The sequence below is a fragment of the Rhinatrema bivittatum genome, chromosome 9, assembly GCF_901001135.1.
Source record: "Rhinatrema bivittatum chromosome 9, aRhiBiv1.1, whole genome shotgun sequence".
Classification (NCBI taxonomy): domain Eukaryota; kingdom Metazoa; phylum Chordata; class Amphibia; order Gymnophiona; family Rhinatrematidae; genus Rhinatrema; species Rhinatrema bivittatum.
The window spans coordinates 44,676,024-44,698,528 of record NC_042623.1 but is presented as its reverse complement, the minus strand read 5'-3'; the positions used below and the strand labels follow the sequence as shown (position 1 = coordinate 44,698,528).

General features: G+C 42.9%; 1 protein-coding gene across 10 annotated transcripts in view; it reads left to right on the top strand.

The window, feature by feature from the left end:
- The window catches only part of SRPK2 (SRSF protein kinase 2), a 424,006-nt gene that overhangs the window by 340,153 nt on the left and 61,348 nt on the right, over nt 1-22,505 (top strand). For all 10 annotated transcript variants that reach the window (XM_029615025.1, XM_029615034.1, XM_029615027.1 and 7 more), the window contains one exon: nt 1,262-1,744. In XM_029615025.1, coding sequence (XP_029470885.1) covers nt 1,262-1,744 — 483 coding nt within the window. The remainder of the gene's footprint in view (nt 1-1,261; nt 1,745-22,505) is intronic.

The window sequence follows — 22,505 nt, the reverse complement described above, 5'->3', positions numbered from 1 at the left end:
TAGCCTGCTGCTGCTTCACTAATCTACAAGCTAGATGTAGATGTAGAACAGTACACATAAAAGAACATGGTCAGATAAATTGTGAATGGGTGAATTTAGAACTATGATACCATAGCAAGGAAATGCACAGTGAAGAAATAAAGACTCATTGAAAACTGTCACAGCAGGTTAAACTGATCCTGTTGCTTCAATTTGTCTATCTTTGCTGCTGCAGCTCAGAGGATAATGAAAGTAAGTAGGAGATTCAAACAGTTTTAACATTTTTTATTTCAGTACATGCACAAAAGCTTGTACTTTTGGAATTCAGAGCTTTGACAAGGATTGGATCATTTTTGTTAATTATACTTCTAGCTTCCTCTAAGAACAGCAGTAAAGGTATGCAAAATTAAGCAACAGTACTGGCCTAAGTTGAGGAATGGGCCCAAAAAACAAGAAGGAAGTCGGTCTTGCAAAGCCGTGAGGAATATGAAAACAGAAAAGCCGAAGTCCTCAAAAATATTTATTGGTAAAACAATATTTTAGTAAATGCCTGACTCAAAGCCTGAGTTTCGCCCAATGGAGGGCTGCTTCAGGGGCTCATTCAAATTGACACCAAGAGTCCCAAAACATTGGTAGCAGGTCTGTAATTATCATGTTGATGTACTCATTCCAATATATTTATGAAGAAGCTCTTAGGCTCGCCACAGTGTGCATACTTCAGGTGCATTCAAAAGTGGCTAGCTCCAGATCTCACAGTTTTTTGGTTTAATGGCTTGGAATCAATATTGTCCCGACTGTAGAAATACCAGTGCACAACGTGTGGTAGACGCTATCGTGAAGACACTAAGTTGAGGAATGCCACCAATACTTTAAAATCATAAGCTAGTGTGAGCCATTGCAATTTGGAAGCCCAATGCTCCAACTCCGTGTTTAAATCAAAGAAATGGAAAAAAGCGAACTTCAAGCAATTCACTAACATGGTATAAAGAGCATTTGGATATGCCAATCCTTCTTTTCAAGCATTTGCCTTTTCCATTATACTAGTTACGATGGTGTCCCTTTCATTGAAAAGTTGGCATAAATATAAAATAATACATTCATTTGATGTTTGCTTTAAAGAAATCCTAATTCTTTTTCAGGAGATCACAAGAGAAGTGAAAGTTTTGAAGTCTAACCTTCTGATTGGATGAACATCATCCCATGCTTTATATTTTATATATTGTAGCTAAATTTCATTCAAATCCTTAATTTAATGACGTATTTCCTCCATTATGTTTTGAAGGTGAAGCTGAAGATCAGGAGGAGAAGGAAGATACAGAGAAAGAGAACACAGAAAAAGATGACGATGATGCTGAACAGGAATTAGGTGGCACAGATCCCCCATGGATAGAATCACCCAAAACAAATGGGCATATTGAAAATGGTCCATTCTCACTGGATCGGCATCTAGAAGATGAAGAGGATGAGGATGAGGAATGCCCAAATCCAGAGGAATACAACCTGGATGAGCCAAATGCAGAAAGTGATTATACCTATAGTAGCTCATATGAACAATTTAATGGTGAATTGCCAAATGGACGCCATAAAAGTCCGGAGTCGCAATTTTCAGAATTTACGGGCTCTATGTTTTCTGGGCCTTTGGAATCTGTTGCTTCTGGTTCAGCTGCCTCTGAGGAATCAACTGTTACAGAGAGAGAAGAAAGTAGTCCATCTCATGATAGGAGCAGAACAGTTTCAGCATCTAGTACTGGAGATCTGCCAAAAAGTAAGCAATTTCCCTCATTTATCTTGACATTGTAGTCAAAAGGCCTCAGATAAAAAGTGAAGTGGTCTCATCATTTAACAGGACACTGTCATAGCTTTATAAAATGAAAATTGCTAACTATTGTTTAAAACCAAGAACTACCTTTTCCAATATATCAACTCTGATCGTTTCCTTTAATTTGAGAACTGATCCGAATTATTCCATATAACACTTTCCCCTTGCCTCCTCTCTCCACCCCCACACACACTTGCGAAATCTGTATCTAGACTCCAAAACCTTATGGTTAAAGTCAGTAAAATTGAAAAGCCATCCTCTTTAACAAAATTATATTGAAAAAGATTAAAGAAATATCTAATAAACCTACTCTGCTTTACAGCTGCATTGCTAACAATATCTGGTTTATTTCAGATATTTGTGTTTAAGGACTCATTTTTTTGATTTTTAATTGTGTTTTGGCCTGGCAGTTTCCTTTTGCTCCTTTCGGCTTCCACCTCAGTCTGAACCCATCTCTAATGGGCTACAGTAAGATGAGCCTTCTTTTGCAGCTTCCTAAGATATTTTCCTTATTTTCAGAACCTTCCCTAGCCTAGTCACTGCAGTGACGATTCTTAAAAAGGCGCCATGGGCTGCAATCCCCTCTGGAATCCGGTATGCATGCATCCTGGTTCCTGCCAGTAGGTGTAGCAATGGCTGGGTCTCCCCAAAATGAATGATGAATGCTACTTCCACAGCATCCCTAGCCTTTGCTATCCTGGGGAGCAAAAGCCAGGCTTAGGAATCGAAGCTGGGTCATCAGCCACGCAGTCACCAGTTGGCCTATTTATTGGCATTTAAAAATAAAATTGAACCTCCAAAAGCTCAAATGTCCTGATAACTAATTTTACACCATGTTCTCACCTGAACCTTTAAAAAGAAATTTGTAAAATCTGAAAATGAAATGATCTATTTATAAATTTGTGTCCTGAATCTCTCTGCATGCTGAATCCCAATTATCACAAAAAATGATTTTATAGCTCTTATTTTTAGCTATCCACTGCAAGTAAGAGGGAGTAAGAGGAATTCTTTGAAAATTATAAGCAGATGGATGTGACTAGTTGGTAACATTTTCTACATGTACTGTAGTATGTTTTGAATTGATATCTCTAAGCTCCTATAAAAATACATTATGAATATAATAGACAAATGGTAAAAGTCAAAAAGGAATTGGATGATCACAAGTTTGAAACTTTTGCATTTCTGTAAGCTTTGAGGACATTTGTCTGTATTTTTGATGATAAATATGGATTTTTTTTCTGGTTTTCTTTTTGTTTTAAGAAAAGAAAAATGTATTTTCTTATGTTTTTCAAAGTCCATTTTGCCATTTATGTTATCCCTGTGCCTGGGTTTGCAGTTAGAAGTTTTCAGAGATCATTCAAACCCTCCAGGCTTTGTGCCTCACAGTGTACTCAAAGTGCATGAGCATACCTTTACAACTTGCCAGGGCCAGTTTTTGATCACACTGGGTGCCATGCAACAAGGGGTGCCATTGGCCCACAGTCACCACCAGCATTGTGTGGTTAAGCAGTGTTTCTTAAGCAGTTGCATATGCTGTGCAGATGTATACCTGGCCCTGGCAGGAGAGTGGGATGAGCAGCAGGAGCCTGTACCACTGCTGCTTCTGTGGCTCCCCATTTGTACAGACTCTACAAGCATGTTCAAAATTCACGGACTGGCACTTCCTATATGCTGATTTTTGTGCATTGTGAGATCAGCATACAGGAAATGCCAGCCCATGAGTTTTAAATATACTCACAGGGAAGAATGGTGGCAGCAGCTCTGCCGCCAAACAGGTATTTTGTCTGGGGAGGGGGCAGGAGGAACAGGCAGATGCATTAGTGTGACAGAGGGTGGGGAGATGCTGGGAGGGAGGAAGGGTAAGGCAGGAGGCAGATTCTGGGGATAAGGGACAGGATTAATAGACGGGAGAGATTGAGGGTTTAAGAGATAGGGGAGTGGATGCTGGGTATTTGCAACATAAGAGGTAGGAAGAGGATCCTGGGAATGGAGGAGGGTTTAAGAGGTGGGGAAAGGATGCTGAGGATAGGAAGGTAAGAGACGGGATGGAGATAGTTTGAGTGCATTTCCACCCCTGCTAATCCATTTCAAGGACTTAGGGGTAGGGATCTGTTGGGGGGCAGTGCAATGAGGTGCTGTGCATGTATTTGCATGTGATGAAATTCATTAACATTTTAACTATGATAAGGCCAATTTTTATGCATTACCAGTCATGCAGGAGCATAATTTACTGTTAATGTAACATTTTAACGTGTATTAACACAATTTAGTAAATAGGCTGCATGTAATCTTGGGATGTAAGGAAGAAAAAGGAAAAGCAAATATTTCTTCTCAGTTGGCTCCCCCTTTGCTTTTAAAATGATCCTTAGGTGATTAGAGCTACAATAAGAGTATGCAGATATTGGGAGGAATGACTCAGGAGCAGAGCTGATATCACCAATTAATAAGATATAATTGTCTAGTAGTGTCAGCTCCTGAAATAATCATTCTTAGCTTTCTAACATGTTTTATTGTAGTGACTAAATATGAAAAAAGTGATTGTCAGCCAGTAAACTGAATACGCATGACAATATAATGTGATAAAAGCCACCTACACAGACAATTTTTATAAAGTGACTTTTACCTTTGAAAAGTAAATGGCAACACATGATGGCATGGGCCTAATTTTCAAAGCCATTTATGCACATAACACTTGGTTTTATGTGTTTAAATGGCTATACTAAAGTAGCCTAGGGATGTGTACATATAAAAGAATGTGCGTAATCCTTTTTATATGGTGTTTGGGGAAGATTTGGAACTTACATGAATAGTTTTGGATTTAAAAGGGTATGCATGTAAGTTATGCCCTCTGAAGAGGAGATGTAGCTTTCTCAGCTGATAAGCAGGACTAAAATAGCCACAGGTATTGTCATCCAATGGCGCCAGCCCAGACATGTTCTCTGAGTTCAAAAAGAAACCTTTCCATGCATGCGTGGGAGTTCCTTTGTGAGTCTCCTCAGGCTTTTTATTCCACTGCCACTGCAAGTCATGTTTTTTGCTCTCTCTTCCACCAGTACAGAATTTTTTTCAAATTGTTCATTATTGTGCATTACTCAGTGATTTTCTTCATAACTGTTACATGGAATCTCAAACAAAAAGTCAAGTCATTAAGGAAAAGCACTATTTAAGTTCTGTAGAAACTTTATAAAATGGCTACTGTGGACCTATGTGACTAGATTCTTTCCATGACAATTCAGCTTGTCACACATGTGCTAGAGTGTCTCCCAGAGTCATGCAATATAGATAGCTGAAAGAAGTAAACACTTCTGTCTTTAAGGGACCAGAACTTAAAAAGAAAAGAAGACCTAAGTCACTAAGGCACAGCACAAAAGTTCTTCAAATTCTTCCTTTCATAGGAAGAAGTAGTCTTCCTCATCTAACAGATCAGACTACAGGATAGACTTAGAGTTCAGAAAGGCTCCACCTTCTTCCACACCAAAATTGACAGCATCCTCTAAGGCAGTAACATTGGCCCCAAAGAGAACGCCAAGGATAGTGCCATAGATTTTAATGCAGATAATGACAGTTTTGCCACCGAAGAAGGACTAGGCGCCATCTTTGTCACCTGCTATTTTTGGTGCCTGGATCCAGTTTCTCATGAACCGTATTCCCACTTAACAAAGACAGCACAGCATTTGTGCAGAAAATGTAGCATGACTTTACATAAAACAGATGCCACTACCTTCAAAATAATAGTCACCAATTTTGGAAAAAAATGTCTTCATTGATAATTGATCCTTTCCAAAGACCAGAGGATCAGGAACTTGAGACTCAGTTCTCACAGCCTCTATCTAGTTCTCAGATTCATGTTAGAGATACAGATACAGAATCTGCAGAGTCCATATTGATTTTCTCTGTTCCAGAATCACCAGGAATCCCCAAAGAGCCCTTTCCAAAACAGAAAGGAGCAATACTGTCCCAGATCATCTCATGTACCCAGCATTCATACAAAAGATAGCAGATTCCATTCCCTTTTCAATACAAGAGGACACAAAACAATCAGAAGTACTATCAGGAATTCTGAAATGTATAAAACCTTCCAAACAAACCTCAGTGGTAATATTGCGCAAGATTCTAAGGGATTTGTAAATGAAAAACTGGAATACTCCACTGTCTGTTCTTCAAGTGACTAGAAAGTTGATCTCAAGTACAAAGTTAGAGATTGTCCAGGACACAATAAAGTCTAGCTCCCACTTGATTCTGTGATAGTAAATAATTAAACAAATTCCCAAAACAAAAGAAATTCAAATGAACTCCATAGTGACTATCCTATCGCTTCTAGACCAAAACAATTGGTTGACCACATTGATCTAAAAGATACCAATACACACATTCCCATCCATCAAGATCACAGGAAGTTCTTAAGAGTTTTGGTAGACAATGACCACTACCACCACAGAGTCCTCCCATTTTGTCTGTCATATGCCCCAAGAGTCTTTGCAAAATGCCTAGCAATAATAGCATCTCACCTTAGTGAAAACAAAGTACTAGTTTTCCTTACTTAGAATCCAGAAAATTGTTCCAAGAAGCTGAAGCTTCCAGAAAGCTGACTATCCAGGCTCTGCATGCCCTAGGATTCATCATAAATTATTAAAAGTCTCATCTGCCATCTTGTCATTGTTTAAAGTTTATAGAAGCAGTTCTGGACACAAATTTAGGAAAAGCCTTTCTACCAACTCAAAGAATGTCAAGAATGCACTCTTTGGTCAGGTCTGTTCAATCTCAGTACATGCAAGACTACACATGAGAATGCTACAGTGGCATCTTTAAAGTCACTGGAACCAATGGATGCAAACCTATGTCACTAAGTGATGATCACTGACTTTCTAACTCACTGTAATAGTAGACTTTCCTGAGCAATTCCTCAGGGGAAAGGGATTCCATATTTCCTCATATCAAATGTCATTAATGACTAACGCATCTACTCAAGCATGGGGAGTCCACTTGAAAACAGGAACCTTCTTATATATATTTTGAAACTCAGAGCTATTTACAATGCTGTCCTAGCTTTCAAACATTTATAAATGGAAAGTTTTCCAGATTCCAACAGCCATATTGTAGAAGTGTAGTAGATAAACAAAGGAGGAGGCATGGACTCTTGAACATTATGTTGAGAAGCTTTAAAAATATAGACTTGGACAATAAGAAAGAAGATATGTCTCACTGCCAGTCACATACCAGGGAATTTAAAGTAGTGGACATATTAAGTTGGTGACTACAGTCTCATGAATGGGAGCATCATAACGATACTCTCCTAAGCAACTTTTGAATTTGAAGTTCCTTGTGGATCTATTTGCAGCTCCATTCAACCAGAAACTACTGGTTTACTGTTCTAGAAAAGGCCAGATCCCAAAGCTTTAACATCAGATGTATTGACAATTTCATGCAGATAATGGCAGTTTTGCCATTATTCATGGTCAGTATACCTAATGTACGCATTTCCACCAATACTTTTCATTGGCAAAATAATTCTAAAATTGAGACAAAACAAAGGCAGGATGATTATAACAACACCATATTGGCTTAATCAAGCATTGTTCTCTTGACTACAGAGACTGTCATTTTCACTACCCATCCATCTTCCAGTTTTCCCATACCTACCATCTCATTATGAGGGTACACTTCTTCACCCCAATCTTTGATCCCTAACATTAATAGCTTGGATGTTGAATGCCAGTTGCTAAAAAGTCATGCAGTTATCTGAAGAAATTAAAATAGTGTTATTAGCAGCAAGGAATTTGTATAGGTTTAAATGGAAAAAGATTTCCAGTATGGTGTATAGAGCATCAACAAGATGCTTTTACTTGGGAAATTTCCACATTGCTTCAATAGCTCCTTCAGTTTCCAAGTCAGATTTGAAAACTAATTCCGAAGAGTACATTTAAGTGGTATAGCAGCATACTACCAACCATCAGAGAGTTTCCAAGTTTCTAAAAATCCATTAATACAAATATTCATAAAAAGATTAAGCAATTATGTCCACCAGTACATGAATCACCAGGGTAGTGGGATCTAAATTTGGTGTTGTCAGCTCTGATGAAACCACCCTTCGAGCCTATGGAAAACACTGTTTCTCACAGCAGTCACCTAGGCTAGGAGAGTAAGTGATCTTCAAGCGTTTATAATGCTTCCTCTATACTTACAGATATGCAAAGATAAACTAATGCTATGAACACATTCATGCCTAAAGTTTCACAATACCATTTAAATAAATCTATAGTGCTGCCTACATTCTTCCCAAAGTTGCACTTCATCACAGCAGAACAAAAACATCACACATTAAACTATAGAAGTTTTACTTTTCTATCTTGAGAGAACTAAGCTGCTAAAAATACTTCTCAATTATTCATTTCAATAGATCTGAACAAACAAGGCAAACAGTTACTACTACTACTACTAAACATTTCTATAGCGCTACTCGATGTACGCAGTGCTGTAGGGAAGCAAACCATATATTCATGATTGTTAGACTGCATATCATTCTGCTGTAAAGCAGAAAGGATAGACTTAGCAAAAAACATTAAAGCACATCAAAAATGAGCTTCAGCAATTTAGTAACTTTAATCAGTCGCAATACAGGACATTTGTAAGGCAGCAACATGAGCCTCCATTCATACCTTTGCCAAACAATATTACCTCTTTCCTGAAGGACAGTATTTTTAATCTAACAGTTCTTAGGAATCTATTCAAATAAACATTTCAAATCTCCTTCCTCCATAATAATATTGATTGCTTACAAATAATAAAATATAACTTAAAAATCAATGTTTTTATAGTAGCCCTCAGCTAAGGAATCCCCACTTATATGCCTGGTTTTTGTCCTGCATGTCATTGGAGAAAGCAAAGTTGCTTATCTGTAATAGGTGTTCTTCGTGAACAGCAGGACAAATCAGCCACATAATCCCACCCTCCTCCCCAGTTATAGAAAGTAGATTATTGCACTGTTGCATGGGGCTGAAGCGCAGTAACTGCCATGCATGCTCAGAAAGATTTCCTTCTGAACTCCGAAAGAGCACGTCTCAGCTGGCACCATCAGATGACATCACTCCATTTGTGTGACTGATTTGTTCTACTGTCCATGAAGAACATCTGTTACAGGTAAGCAACTTTGCCAATTACCTAAAGATTTTCAGAGCAAACTTGCGTGCATAAGGTGACATTGAAAATCAAAATTCCCCATTGAGTTTTAGCCTATTGGTGGTGAGAGATCATTCATGATGTACTAAAATACCAGAAGCTCTTCATAGTTATAAATCTGTTGCCCAATTATAGGGATCAACTTTTTTTTAATGTTGGTTAACATAACTTCCTGAAAAATTTGGAAGCCTTATTTTTATGAAAAATAGGAGAAAATTATCTTTAAAAATGAATCTCATCTCATTTTAGGAGTATAGTGTTTTTTTTTTCTTCAAGACCAGAAGTGGCAGAATTGACAATTTTGGAAAAATTGAAAAAATCCTTCTTTTGAAATTCTTTGTCTAAGAATGATGTGGGAAATTCTTTTCAAGATGTGGTTTCCTGCCTGCCCACTACACCCTCAAAATGCTTACTTTATAACGGTATAATTTGAAGTGGTAAGATCATGAAAAATGTCAAATAATTATAGTTCCAATCCTGAGCAAAGTATTATGATTGCACATTAATCGACTTCAATACAATGGGCCAGATTTTCAAAGGGGGGGTACGCGCATAAGATACGCACGTACCCCCCGAAAACCTGGCCCAAACTCCCCCTGCGCGCGCCGAGCCTACGTTGAGTAGGCTCGGTGGCACGCGCAAGCCCCGGGATGTGCGTAAGTCCCGGGGAGTTCGGGGGGGCGTGTCGCAGCTGGCACGTCATCGGGGGCATTCCGGTGGTGTGGCCGCAGCCTCCAGTCCCGGACCATGGCGCGCCGGCAGCCTGCCTCAAGCAGGAGTAACTTATACAACAAAGGTAGGGGGGGTTTAGATAGGGCTGGGGGGTGGGTTAGGTAGGGGAAGGGAGGGGAAGGTGCGGGGGGGGGGGGGGGGGTGTGGAAGGAAAGTTCCCTCCGAGGGAGGCTGCGCGGCTCGGCGCGCACAGGCTGGCAATTTTGGGTAGCCTTGCGCGCGCCGACCCCGGATTTTAATGGATACGCACAGCTGCACGCGTATCTATTAAAATCCCGCGTACTCTTGTTTGCGCCTGGTGCGCGAACAAAAGTACGCGCGGGCGCAGATTTATAAAATCTACCCAATATGTAGGTGATACTTTTTTTTATTGAACTAACTCAATACATCTTTAACAAGTTTGTAGTCTCTAGCAGTGATATATTTGTAATAATTGTTTTATAGACTTATCAAATTTAAATCAGCGTTTTGAGAGCATTAACCCTTCAGCTCTCTGCTGAAGGGAAATCGGGGGAATTCACTGCCATCATAGAAGGGATCCTTCTTCCTCCGACAGAAAACAAGCTCTTATTCACAATAATGAATGGCTAAAGCACCAATCAAATCACTGAATATCTGATCATGTGATCAAAAGCAACATCATTCAGTTGATTCATTTAAACCATTTGGAGCTACTGAATTGAATTTAAAAATCCATTTCTGTAGAGAGCTGAAGGGTTAACACTCTCGAAACGCTGATTGGCGTTGGGTTACTGGTCTTAATGTGGCTGTCAATATCCTTGGATTGAAATCTAAAGATTAAGTTAAGTTTTAACATATTTTCACAATGGGATAAAAGTTTTTATATGCAGAAGACTGAAAATTTGAAAAACATTCTTTATAGACTTTGAAGACATGGAGACCAACGATGATAGAGTTTCCCCGCAGTATTTCAGCTGTTGAGGTGCAATAGTGTGAGCTCTCTGTTATTCTTTTTCGATCCTTATGAATATAAAGTTGATTTTCCAATTGAATAATTTTTTCTTCAACTCATTTTGGTGTTTTTTGTATCAGTAAGAAAATTACGAAGTCATCTGGTATTGTAGAAAGACCACCTGCTCTTAATTAGACCTGTTTGATCTTAGTGAACAATATGAGGCATTATCTCTTTCAGCTGTAATTGAAATACTTTGGCCAGGATTTTGATACCTAAGTTTATCAAAGATATGGGTTTATATGCTCCCACCTCTAACTCATCACCCTTCTTCTTACATAGTTACATAATATGAGCATCATTCAATTCCTCTACTGAATTTAGAACTTCCTGTAGGTAACGATGTCTGTCAGTTTGGGCAGTAGAAAATGACTACACTTCTTTTAAGAAGTCTATATAATACTCATCAGATCCTGGACATTGGCTGGATGGAAGGCTACCAATTGCCTTCTGAACCTCAAATTCAGTAATGGACACCTTCAATCTTTTGACCATGTTAGCAGTTAAAATAGGGAGGTCCAGAGAGGAAGTCACATCACCATCTAGTATGGCCGCCTAGCTCCGAGCTCCCAACCCGGCTCACATCGATACCCCCGCAACCAGGCCTCGAACAGCTCTGTTTGTAGGACTTTCTGCCCCGATGGCCATCCTCCCAGCGAGATGTCCGCACCGAGGAAAAAAACAGATCTAAATAAGTTGTCCTTCACCAGCGCCACGGCACAGATGGCTCTGGGCAGGTGGAACGGGCCTCAGCGGATCACGCGACCACGGAGGTGAGAGAGAACAGAAGGGATGGTGCGGGTGACAAAGCGCCGAGCCGTGCAGAATTTCAGCGCTGGTTTGGGGAGATTCGAGGTGCCATGACAGGTCTCCAGAAAGACATTCAGGATCTGAGAGCAGAGATCGCAGGGGATCTGGCTGCGCTGGGAAGCAGGGTGGAGGAGACGGCGGCACGGCTGGAGGACCAGGTCTCAGAACTATCCAATTGTAAGTTGGCTCAGGATAAGCTTCTTCAAGCCAACATTGATTTGTTAAACAGGATAGAAGACCTAGAGAACAGGTCCTGCAGGGCAAACCTAAGATTCAGAGGGATCCCTGAATTGGCTGATTTTTTGGACTGCAAACAGGTAGTAAACAATATCTGTGGGCAGATTATGGGCTCGCTGGCTGATGATCCTGAAGCAGCAGCAGTAGTAAAGTTGGAAAAAGCCCATAGGGCCTTAGGTGCACCACGACTTAACAGGCCCAGAAACATTGTAGTGTGTTTCCACAGCTACGCACAGAAGGGGAAAATTGCTTGAAAGCCCACAGAGAGGGCCCAGTAATGTGGAAAGGCAATAAAATAGAGCTATACCAAGATTTAGCCCCTTCTACCATCCGCAAGAGGAGAGAACTTAGAGATGTTGTAACTATGCTCTACAATCATAATGTGAAATACAGATGGTTATTCCCCTTCGGCTTAAGTTTTGCCATAGTGGGTGTTACATCACGGATTACTTCTCCGGAAGAAGCGGGAGATATTCTGCAAGCCGCAGGCATGAACATTAATATTTCAACTAATGTTCTCGGAAGCGAAAGGCAAGGCCGGCTACACAGCGAGACACCCAGATGACAACGTGTAGAAAAGGGGGGCAAGAGGCTTTGATGACACTCCAGTGGATCCATGCATCTCGGCGATTGCCCTGGATGAACTGTCAGCAGATGCTTTTCTCTAGGACTTCACCATGGGATCTGTTTAGAGATCCTTTAACAACGGTGGACTTAAACTGGTTCCATATAACAAGTATTATTTTCTGGGGGCCTAACTTTCTTTCCTTTTTTCTGTCATGTTGACTTGTTTGCATAGGGGGGGCTGATGCCGGGGGGGGGGGGAGGGGAGGTCTAATGAGACGATGCACACACTCCTCCAATATGAGGCCCACTGGGTTGGATGTGGGCTTCATTCAGGTTAATCCAAGGGGGACGGGGAGGTGAAGGGAGGGGGAAACTATTCTGGCTGCCAAGATATACATTATCACACACAGGTGCAACGGTTGTAAGAGGATGCCTCATATTAACACTCAAGGGCCTAGAATGGGAATGGCTTTACCACAGATCCAAAAAGGAACAATGGCAGGGTTACGAATAATGTCCATTAATACTAAGGGTCTTAATTCACCCTATAAGAGGAAATTGGTATTCCAAGAAGCAAAAAAGGGGCGAGCAAATGTCATTTTCTGTCAGGAGACACATCTGCTTAAGCATACAGAATGTATGCTTTGGGACAAATTTTATTCCCAGCAATATTTAGCATCAGCTTCAATTAAATGGAAATATTGTGGGGTGGGTATCCTCTTCCACACGCACATTGGTGATTGATATCAAGGATAGCAGGTGTGACCCTGACGGGTGATACATTGCGTTAAAAATTATAGTGGGCACAAATTTGTTTACGCTTCATAACATATATGGCCCCAACACTGAATCAGGGTAGGTTCCTGAACACCATCTCCACACTATTAGAGTCATGGGCTGAAGGACAAGTGATAGTAGGAGGTGACTTTAATCTGATAGGTATCCTTTTCTGGATAACTCGGGATGGGAGCATGGGTCTCAGAGCACAGAGGCAGGCCCTTAAACACCTGATCTCAGAGAGGAGGTTAGAAGATATCTGGTGACTACGGAATCCGACTCAGCGCAATTATACTTATTACTCTCATGCCCACAATACCTACTCTCGCATAGAATATGTTTCTTGTGGACAAAGAGTTAGTGAACCTTGCGGTAGACTCAAATATTGGGCTTATCACATGGTCCAACCATTCCCCAGTATGGCTGGAAATTACATTACCCAATAAAATGGCTGGTAAATCCCACTGGAGGCTAAATGACAAGCATTTTGTTGACTCGTTATCAGATGACATTAGAGAATACCTGATATTTAATAACCTAGATGGAATCTCTCCCAGTACTGTTTGGGACTGTTTAAAAGTGGTAGTTAGTGGTAAATTTATTTCACGGGTCAGTTTTCTTAAAAAGGATAAGAAATGCTAATCAGGCTCATCTTCTCCACTGCATTGCCCGACTATTGCTAAGCCACAAACACTCTTTAGACCCTGGCAAACTGGAGGAACTTTTATCCACTAAAAAGGAGCTTCGAGCTTTAGATCTCGATAAGATAGCCTTTCAGATGGATTTGGTTAAGCAGCAGCACTTCAAATTTAGCAACAAGGCCAGACGTCTCTTGGCTAGACGCTTAAAAGAAAGGGTAGTGCAATCACATATTACTAAGATAAAAGATGCCTCAGGGGATCTGCTGTTTACCGCTGAAGAAATTAGCACACGCTTTACAGGTTTTTATACTGATTTATATGCTTCTGACATGGTGGTGGAGGCCCCTGTTATAGATGACTATCTGGCAGGTGTTGAACTCCCAACCCTTCCTGACGATGCCCAAAAATTTCTCAATGCTGAAATTACTGATGCTGAATTATACAAGGCGATTCAAGAGCTGAAGGTGGGCAAACCCCCAGGGCTTGATGGGTATTCTGCCAAATTTTACAAGGTGTTCCAAGCCGTGGTGATACCGCCCCTGCTCTCTATGTTCAATGCTTTGATAGGGGAGGGCTCGATATCCTCAGAATCGAATATAGCTGGTATAATGATGCTGGCCAAGAGTGGCCGGGACCCCACACAATGTGGATCATATCATCCCATATCTTTAATAAATATCGACCTTAAGCTTCTGGCCAAGATCCTGGCAACCAGGCTTGCCGTGGTTGCTCTGTCCCTAATACATGAGGATCAGTCTGGTTTTGTGCCAGGCAGACTGGCCTCGGATAATGTGAGGAGAGTTTTGGAGGTAATGTGGAGAGCGAAGCAGGCAGGCATCCCTATGGTACTTCTAGTTGTCGATGCAGAGAAAGCATTTGACAGAGTACACTGGCCCTACTTGTTTAAAGTTCTAGATAAATTCAATCTGGGCCCTAATTTTATTAAATGGATACAGCGATTGTATGAAAACCCAAGGGGCTGTCTAAAGATCAATGGGGAATATGTGGAACCTTTTCCGGTAAAGAGAGATACCAGACAAGGCTGCCCTTTGTCTCCACTTCTTGTCGCCTTATGCGGCCAAGGTAAAGGCGAACCCAGAAGTTTGGGGACTGAAGAAAGGCCCCACCGATTATAAAATATCAATGTTTGCGGATGACCTCTTATTCACAGTTACAGAACCTGAGCGATCTTTACCATCTTTATTGGCTGGGTTGAGGGAATACCGGGAAGTTTCCGGTTTTAAGGTTAATGAGTACAAATCGGAGCTCTTAAATGTATCAGTGGAGCCAGATCGCTTTGGTGATATTGCACGGAATCCTCCATTCTGCACAGCAAAAGAATGGATGAAATATTTGGGTGTCAAAATAGGGCCAGAGTGTCAGGATTTGTATCGCCTGAATTATACTCCACTATTTCGCAACCTCCAAGACGATTTGGCTCATTTGGATAGGGGAATGTTCTCGTGGTTTGGTAGGATAGGAATAATGAAGATGAATATACTGCCCCGTCTCAGCTATCTTTTTCAAACCATCCCAATATCAGTGCCCGACACTACGCTGATCCTATGGCAGTGTAAGCTACTTAGATTTATGATTTATATGGAAAAGGAGACCACCCAGGGTGGCACGAACTACTCTATTCCAAGAGAAACTACATGGCAGCCTCCAGGTGCCCAACCTAACCTGGTACTTTGGTGCTTCCCAACTGAGTGCAATTCTTCATTGTCATTCTGGGGGTACACTTAAACCATGGGTGAGAGAGTAGCATCCCCAATTGGAGACAGGGCCCCCCCCCCCTTCACGTAAGGGCTTTGCAGAGACGGCATAGGGACTACAAAGACTTTTCCCCATTCACACAACTATTGTTTCAAGTCTGGGACAAGTGGAAAATCAGAAGAGTAGGCAATAAGCAAGTATACCATCTGACTTCTTTTTTATATGATAAATATTTCCCACTGGGTCATGAACATGGTATTTTTACCAGATGGGGGGCAAAGGTCTTTATAAATGGGACCAACTATGGGATGGTCAGCGCCTTTTCCAACTTATAACGCCTATTTCACCTGCCAGATACAGATATCTATGCTTATAATCAAATCTTACATTACTGTAGTTCGGCCCATATAGGACCAGAGCTTCGCAAGGGCAAATCCCTTTTTGAAAATGTATGCTATCAACACAAAAGAGTTACCAAACCAATAACTAGAATTCTCACTCTCATTAAGGGAACTTTTCAAGCAAGGCGACTTTTCAATGTGCGTGGGAACGAGACTTAGGGGAAGTTCTTGCTGATGAGGTCTGGGATCAAATCTTCCATGCTATTAGTAGAAGTTCTATATCAACCTCCATAAAAGAAAACGGCTATAAGGTACTATACTGGTGGTACCTAACCCCAGATAAATTATGCAGAATGTATGGGGGCGCTGATAATAGTTGTTGGAAAGGGTGTAGGCAGATTGGAACCTTCCTGCATATGTGGTAGGAATGTCCAAGAGTACAACAGTTGTGGGAGACGGTTAGTGATTTTGTTTCTGAACTAACGAGTATCGCTATCCCCATAGATCCCAAAATATACCTGTTATTTATTTATTTATTATGTATTATTATTTTTATATACCGACATTCGATCTCAATTGAGATATCAATTGAGGTATTGAGATATCAATGTTACATGCCCCTCTTGATGTAGGCATGTTACATACACACCGATGGATATACCAGGTATTCTCTGCTGTCAAATGCGAATTAGCATTGTGGTGGCGAAAAGCTGAAGTTCCCTCTTTAAATCATTTCCGCTCTCGATTGGAAAAAGTGTTTTATATGGGGAAGTTGACAGCTATTAGAGGTGATAGACTGCACAGCTTTGAACAAGGATGGCAGCCCTATATTAGTTGGAAAAATTCCAGCTCTAGTTGAAGTATAAATATATCAGACCCACTTGTGGAGATACTTCATGAATGACTTACAGGCCCAGGACACAGACACAAATATTTTGAGATGTTAAAGCCCTCATTGTCTCTTCAACGCAATCCTGACAGTGCCCGACTTCAAAAGCAAGATCATATCTTGAGGTGGTCTTAATAGTGTGACAACAGTGGCAGGGAATGGGTAGGGTTGGGGGGAGAAAATCAATAAACACACAACAACATGGTAATTTAATAAATACACATACAATCATAGGGCAATCCATAAATGGAATCCAATAAATCATTACACAGGTAAGTTGATCTTATGCTTTATTATACAATATCTCTTTAATATATGTTAATAGTTTAAAGTTCATTGATGTGTTTCTTTATAAATGTATGCTGTTTTCAGCCTTTCTGTATGAAAGGATTACACCGTTTGACAGTATACTATAGATGTTCTGATTGTCACATTTTAACTTGTGTTGTCAATAAAACTTAAATTATTTAAAAAAAAAAAAAATATAGGGAGATCCAACCTATTTAGAAAGAAATCAATGATGGAAAAAATTGCAATTTAGAGATCTGCTGTATCAGGTAGAAAAGTAGTCCTGTATCAGATTTCCCATTCCATTTCTGCCCTGTGGCAGACCTGAGTTTGTATATGTGAGTGTGAGATTGCCTCTTCCAAACTGCTCTAGCCAGCAACGCTCCTGTCTTGTTCCTGTGCTTTTAGTGTCTTTGTTTGGTATATTTTAATGCCGCCTGTGAGGCAGTACCACTCATGTTCCCTATTTACCTGTGCAGGATCAGGCTAGATGCTTGGTCCACCTTAAATGCCTTAAGGAGAGTATGCTCTATGGGCAGGATCCTGTGGGGCAGGTAGAACTCAGAGGGTGTATCCAGAAACTAGGGAATAAGAGCTGGGATCCAGGTGAGGATAACCAGACCAGGCCAGGTCTCTGGTAGAAAGACAGCTCTTGTGCATAACACTATCCAAACACTGAGCTGAGACGAAGCAACACACACTATAAGTAAGAGAGTACACTGTCTGAGGAGAAGACCGTGTATTGTTGTACATGTGTGAAGTATAATAAAAAGATACTGTTTTAAGTAGACTGGAGTCAGACTACATTCTGTCTCCAAGCATATGGGGAATCACCGCTATTTCCCACATATGTTGTCCTGCGTGGGATTTTTCTAAGCTTTGCACAGAAAAATCCCAGCCTCCAAGAAAGTGTCTGTGTGGAATGCAGAGAGTTGTGAATGTTGCGTCCGTCGGTGCTAGACGGCTTCGCCCCGTTTGCCTCACCTTATTCACGGCTCCTCCCGCTTACCTAGGAAAGATGGCTACCGCCGCATCTACAAGCCGACCTCTCTGGCGTCCCCGGAATGGTTATGATGCTGCCTCCCGCCATGCTCCTCCCAGGTACCTACTACGGTGCGTGCGCACAGGTCACCCACGTCTTTATGCAACCCTTGGCGCGAACCTTGGGGCGTTCCCCCTTCCTGACATCATGCCATCCGGGTATATAACATCTTCTATTTTGCTAGCTCGTTGAGATAGCAAGGACTCGTATGGACTCGAATCCGTTCCTGTCTACGCTACTCTGCTGCTTCCGTGCTGCCGCTGGAAGCTCTCTCTCCGTCCTTCGGGATAACTACTAACCTGAGCACCTGCTCCTCGGGGGCCCTCTGCTTTATTTCAGGTGCCTTACAGGGAACAGGTACTCGCTCCTCGAGGGCCTGCTCTCCCTGCCTCGGTGCCTGCATTATCTTCTTCAACCTGGTGGAATCGCCTATCTACAGCAAACACCTAGTGAGTACACTAACTCTCAGTCTATCTCATCCACAGTACTTCCTTGCTGGGAAACCTGCTTCAGAACCTCCCATTACCAACAGGGTGAGAAGGGCTCCCTCTGCCGAGGTCCCTGAGACTGCAACTACCAGACTGCATCACTACCGCCATCTCTGGTGGCACTCTTCAAAGCTGTTTAATAAAAGAACTAACTGTGTTTGTGCGTCTGTCTAGCCTAGTACTGTGGCTCCTCATGGGGCTCCTCCCCGTGGGTGTGGTCATCTGCCACAGTACCCAAGAATCCACCCAAACACCGCTCATTCATAACAGATTGCTAACTCCATGGATCCGGCTCAGCTCACCGCATTGCAGGCCATTCCAGGTGTGGCCCAGCGAATCTCCGAACAGCAGAATGCGCTGGAGGGCTTGACTGCCGCATTCAACCTACTGCACACACAGATGAACTCTCCTACCACCACAGGTAAAGAAGCCATACCGTCTGAGCTGATGGTCAAGACTATTGTACCTCTATCTGCTCCTACCCGCTTCTCGGGGGAGGTTTGGAGATGCAGAGGTTTTCTTAACCAGTGTTGCATGCACTTTTCCCTGCAGCCCAGCCATTTTCCCACAGCTTATGCCAAGACTACTTATATCCTGTCGTATCTAGATGGACGAGCCTTGTCTTGGGCCTCCTCGCTGTGGGAGCGTGAGGATCCAATTCTTCATGACCTTGAAGGATTCCTTGAACTGTTTAAATCAGTTTTCGATGACCCTGCCCGGTATATCACTGCAGGATCTTCTTTGGTTCATTTCAAGCAAGGTAATAAACTATTAGCTGACTTCGCTATCAAATTCAAGACACTGGCATCTGAATTATCCTGGGACCCGAAATGCCTGAGGTCCCTCTTCTTTGAAGGACTGAATTATCGTCTGAAGGACAAGCTCACCGCACCGCTTCTGTGCTGCCGCTGGAAGCTCTCTCTCCACCCTTCGGGGAAACTACTAACCTGGGCACCCGCTCCTCGGGGGCCCTCTGCTTTATTTCAGGTGCCTTACAGGGAACAAGTACTCGCTTCTCGAGGGCCTGCTCTCCCTGCCTTGGTGCCTGCATTATCTTCTTCAACCTGGTGGAATCACATATCTACAGCAAACACCTAGTAAGTACACTAACTCTCAGTCTATCTCATCCATAGTACTTCCTTGCTGGGAAACCTGCTTCGGAACCTCCCATTACCAACGGGGTGAGAAGGGCTTCCTCTGCCAAGGTCCCTGAGACTGCAACTACCAGACTGCCTCACTACTGCCACCTCTGGTGGCACTCTTCAAAGCTGTTTAATAAAAGAACTAACTGTGTTTGTGCATCTGAGTCTAGCCTAGTACTGTGGCTCCTCACCGGGCTCCTCCCCATAGGCGTGGTCATCTGCCACAGTACCCAAGGATCCACCCAAACACCGCTCATTCATAACAGTGAAGAGGACCTGTGGTTCTAAACACTGTACAGAACCCAGGAAGCCTGTGACTCTAAACTAAGTACGGAGCACAGAGAGTGCAGGAGTTACACGGTGGTTTGTGAAAGGATGTAGCAGAGGCTGCACTTAAGGTTTAAAGTTTCAAGTAGAGAGGAAACAGTGTCTGGGCCTGGTTGCATAGACAGCTAGGAAGTTTTAGGGTTCAACTGGCTAAAGGGAGAAGCCCTGCTGGGACATAGACAGGGATTGAATGGTGAGCAAGATATTGCTGGTCATGCAAGCATTTTTTACTTTTTTGCCTTGAAAAGAAAAGTGAAAGAACACCAGTGCAGCAAGGCTGTGCTGAGTAGGGCGTGACTCTGGGAAGCTGCCTGAGTTGGCTGAGAGAGCTGTGTGTGGGGGCAGGGTGTGTCTCTTTAGAAGGAAGCAAGCTACTCTGCAATGCTAGGTGTACAACCAGAAAGAAAACCTGGAATGGAGTAGCCAAGATACAGCAACACCAGAATGCAATAGTCTGAGAGCATGATGGAGGCCCTGATCCAGACTTTCCAGTAGGGAGATAAAAGGTTACTAGAAGACCTGGAAAGGAGTCAGCTGACCTGGCTTGTCGTCAACTTCTTTGTGGAGTGGAGCCTCTGGCCTTGTCAAGAAGTGGTGATGCAGAGGGCCCAGGAAGGGGCACTACAGAATGGCAGCAACTTGTTGCTCAAGAAATTTTAGCACATATGACCCAGTGGGAGGAGGACCGGAAGCAAGTTGCCAGAGAGAATGCTAGGCTAGTGATTGAGCCGAGAAAAACTACTAGCCTGCTGGAAGCAAGGCCAGAGATTGGCGCTACTGGGGGTCCTGTTGAAGACCCTGTAAGGTGCCCAAACATTACTGGGAGTCCAGGAATAGCTCCCATGAGAAGCTCGGAGAAAGGGGCTGTAAAGAACCCTGAAAGAGGGGTCACAGAGAACCCCGAGGAGAGCAACTCAGACTGCCCAGGAGGAGGCAGTAGTGATAAGTTGGGAGTCAGGGCTACAAGCAGTCCAGATGAAGACCCTGTAAGGTGCCCAAACACTACTGGGAGCCTCAAATCAACTCCTGTGAGAAGCATAGAGAGGGAGAGCATGGAATGGAAAGCGAGAAATGCCATGGAGACCCCAGAGGATTGCGCTGCAGTGACCCCAGTGAGTAAGGCTGCGGAGGAGCTAGTGACCGGCATGGACAAGTGGCCAGGATGTACAGAAGAAAGGGACCACAGAGAACCCAGAGAGGGATGCTGCAGAGAACCTAGAAGAAGAGTCCAAGGAGAGCCCAAAGGATGGCACTGCGGAGACCCGAGCGAATGAGGCTGCGGAGGAGCCAAGGAGTGGCTCTATAGCAATAGCCAAGAAGCGGGTGCAGCTGTTGATAGAGGAACCAGCACTGGTGGATACCCAGTCAGTCCTTATAGCTCCATCAGGGTACACTTTTGAACCCAGAGCCAGCAAAGGATTAATTAGAGGATTAGGGATGTGCACTGCATGAACGGTACACATAGCAAGTGAGGCTGTGGAGGAACCAACGACCGGCTTGGGCAAGTGGCCAGAGTGTACAGAAGAGGAAACCACGGAGAGCCCAGAGGAATGTCCAAGGAGATCCCAGAGGATGGCACTGTGGATACTCCAGTGACGGAGGATACAGAGGAGCCGAGGAGGGACTCTCTGGCAATAGCCAAGAAGCGGGAACAGCTGGTGATAGAGGAACCAGCACTGGTGGATATCCAGTCGGTCCTTGTCCTCCATCGGTGTGGAATTCAAACCCAGAGCCAGCAAAGGGCTTAATTAAAGGACTGGGGATATGACTGCATGAACAGCACACTGGGTGGTGGTTGTAACGTAGTCGAGGATAACCCTAAGAGAAGGGGACTTGGCAGGTCATGGACTCTCTTGGATGGGATCCAGGAGGGAAGAGGTAAGCTTAGCCTTATGGGTCCAAGCTGAGGCAAGGGGTTTGTGAGGCAGTGTGCGCCTAGTATTCCCCTATGTACCTGTGCAGGACCAAGCTAGAAGCCTGGTCCACCTTAAATGTCTTAAGAAGAGTGTGCTATATGTGTAGAATTCTGCAGGGCAGGTGGGGGCTCAGAGGGCATGACCAGAGACTGAGGAATAAGAGCTGGGATCCAGGTGGGGATAAACACACGAGGCCTGAGGTCTCCGGGAGGAAGGCAGTTCCTGTATGCAATTCTGTCCAAACCTTGAGCTGAGACAAAGCTGTAAGTAAAGAGAGTGCCCTGTCTGAAGAGAAGACAGTCTATGATTGTGCATTTGTGAATTTATAATAAAGAGTTACTGTTTTAAGAAGATTGGAGTCAGTCTAGTTTGTCCCCAGGACTGTGGGAATCACTGCTTATTCCCACAGTCGCATAACTAATGATTTTTCCCTACATTACAGCTTTAAGTGTTCATTACCTCAAAGAAAGGTCATAATCATCTGGGCGATGGTGAAAATCAAAATCTGAGACGGCTCTTTGCACCAAGTCAAGAATATCTTTTCTACACAGCAGTGACAGGTTTAATCTTCATACTCCAGCCAACCCTTAGTGATCTGTCATGTTCAAGGTAATAGTAACAGGGTGGTGGTCAGAAAGAGATTTA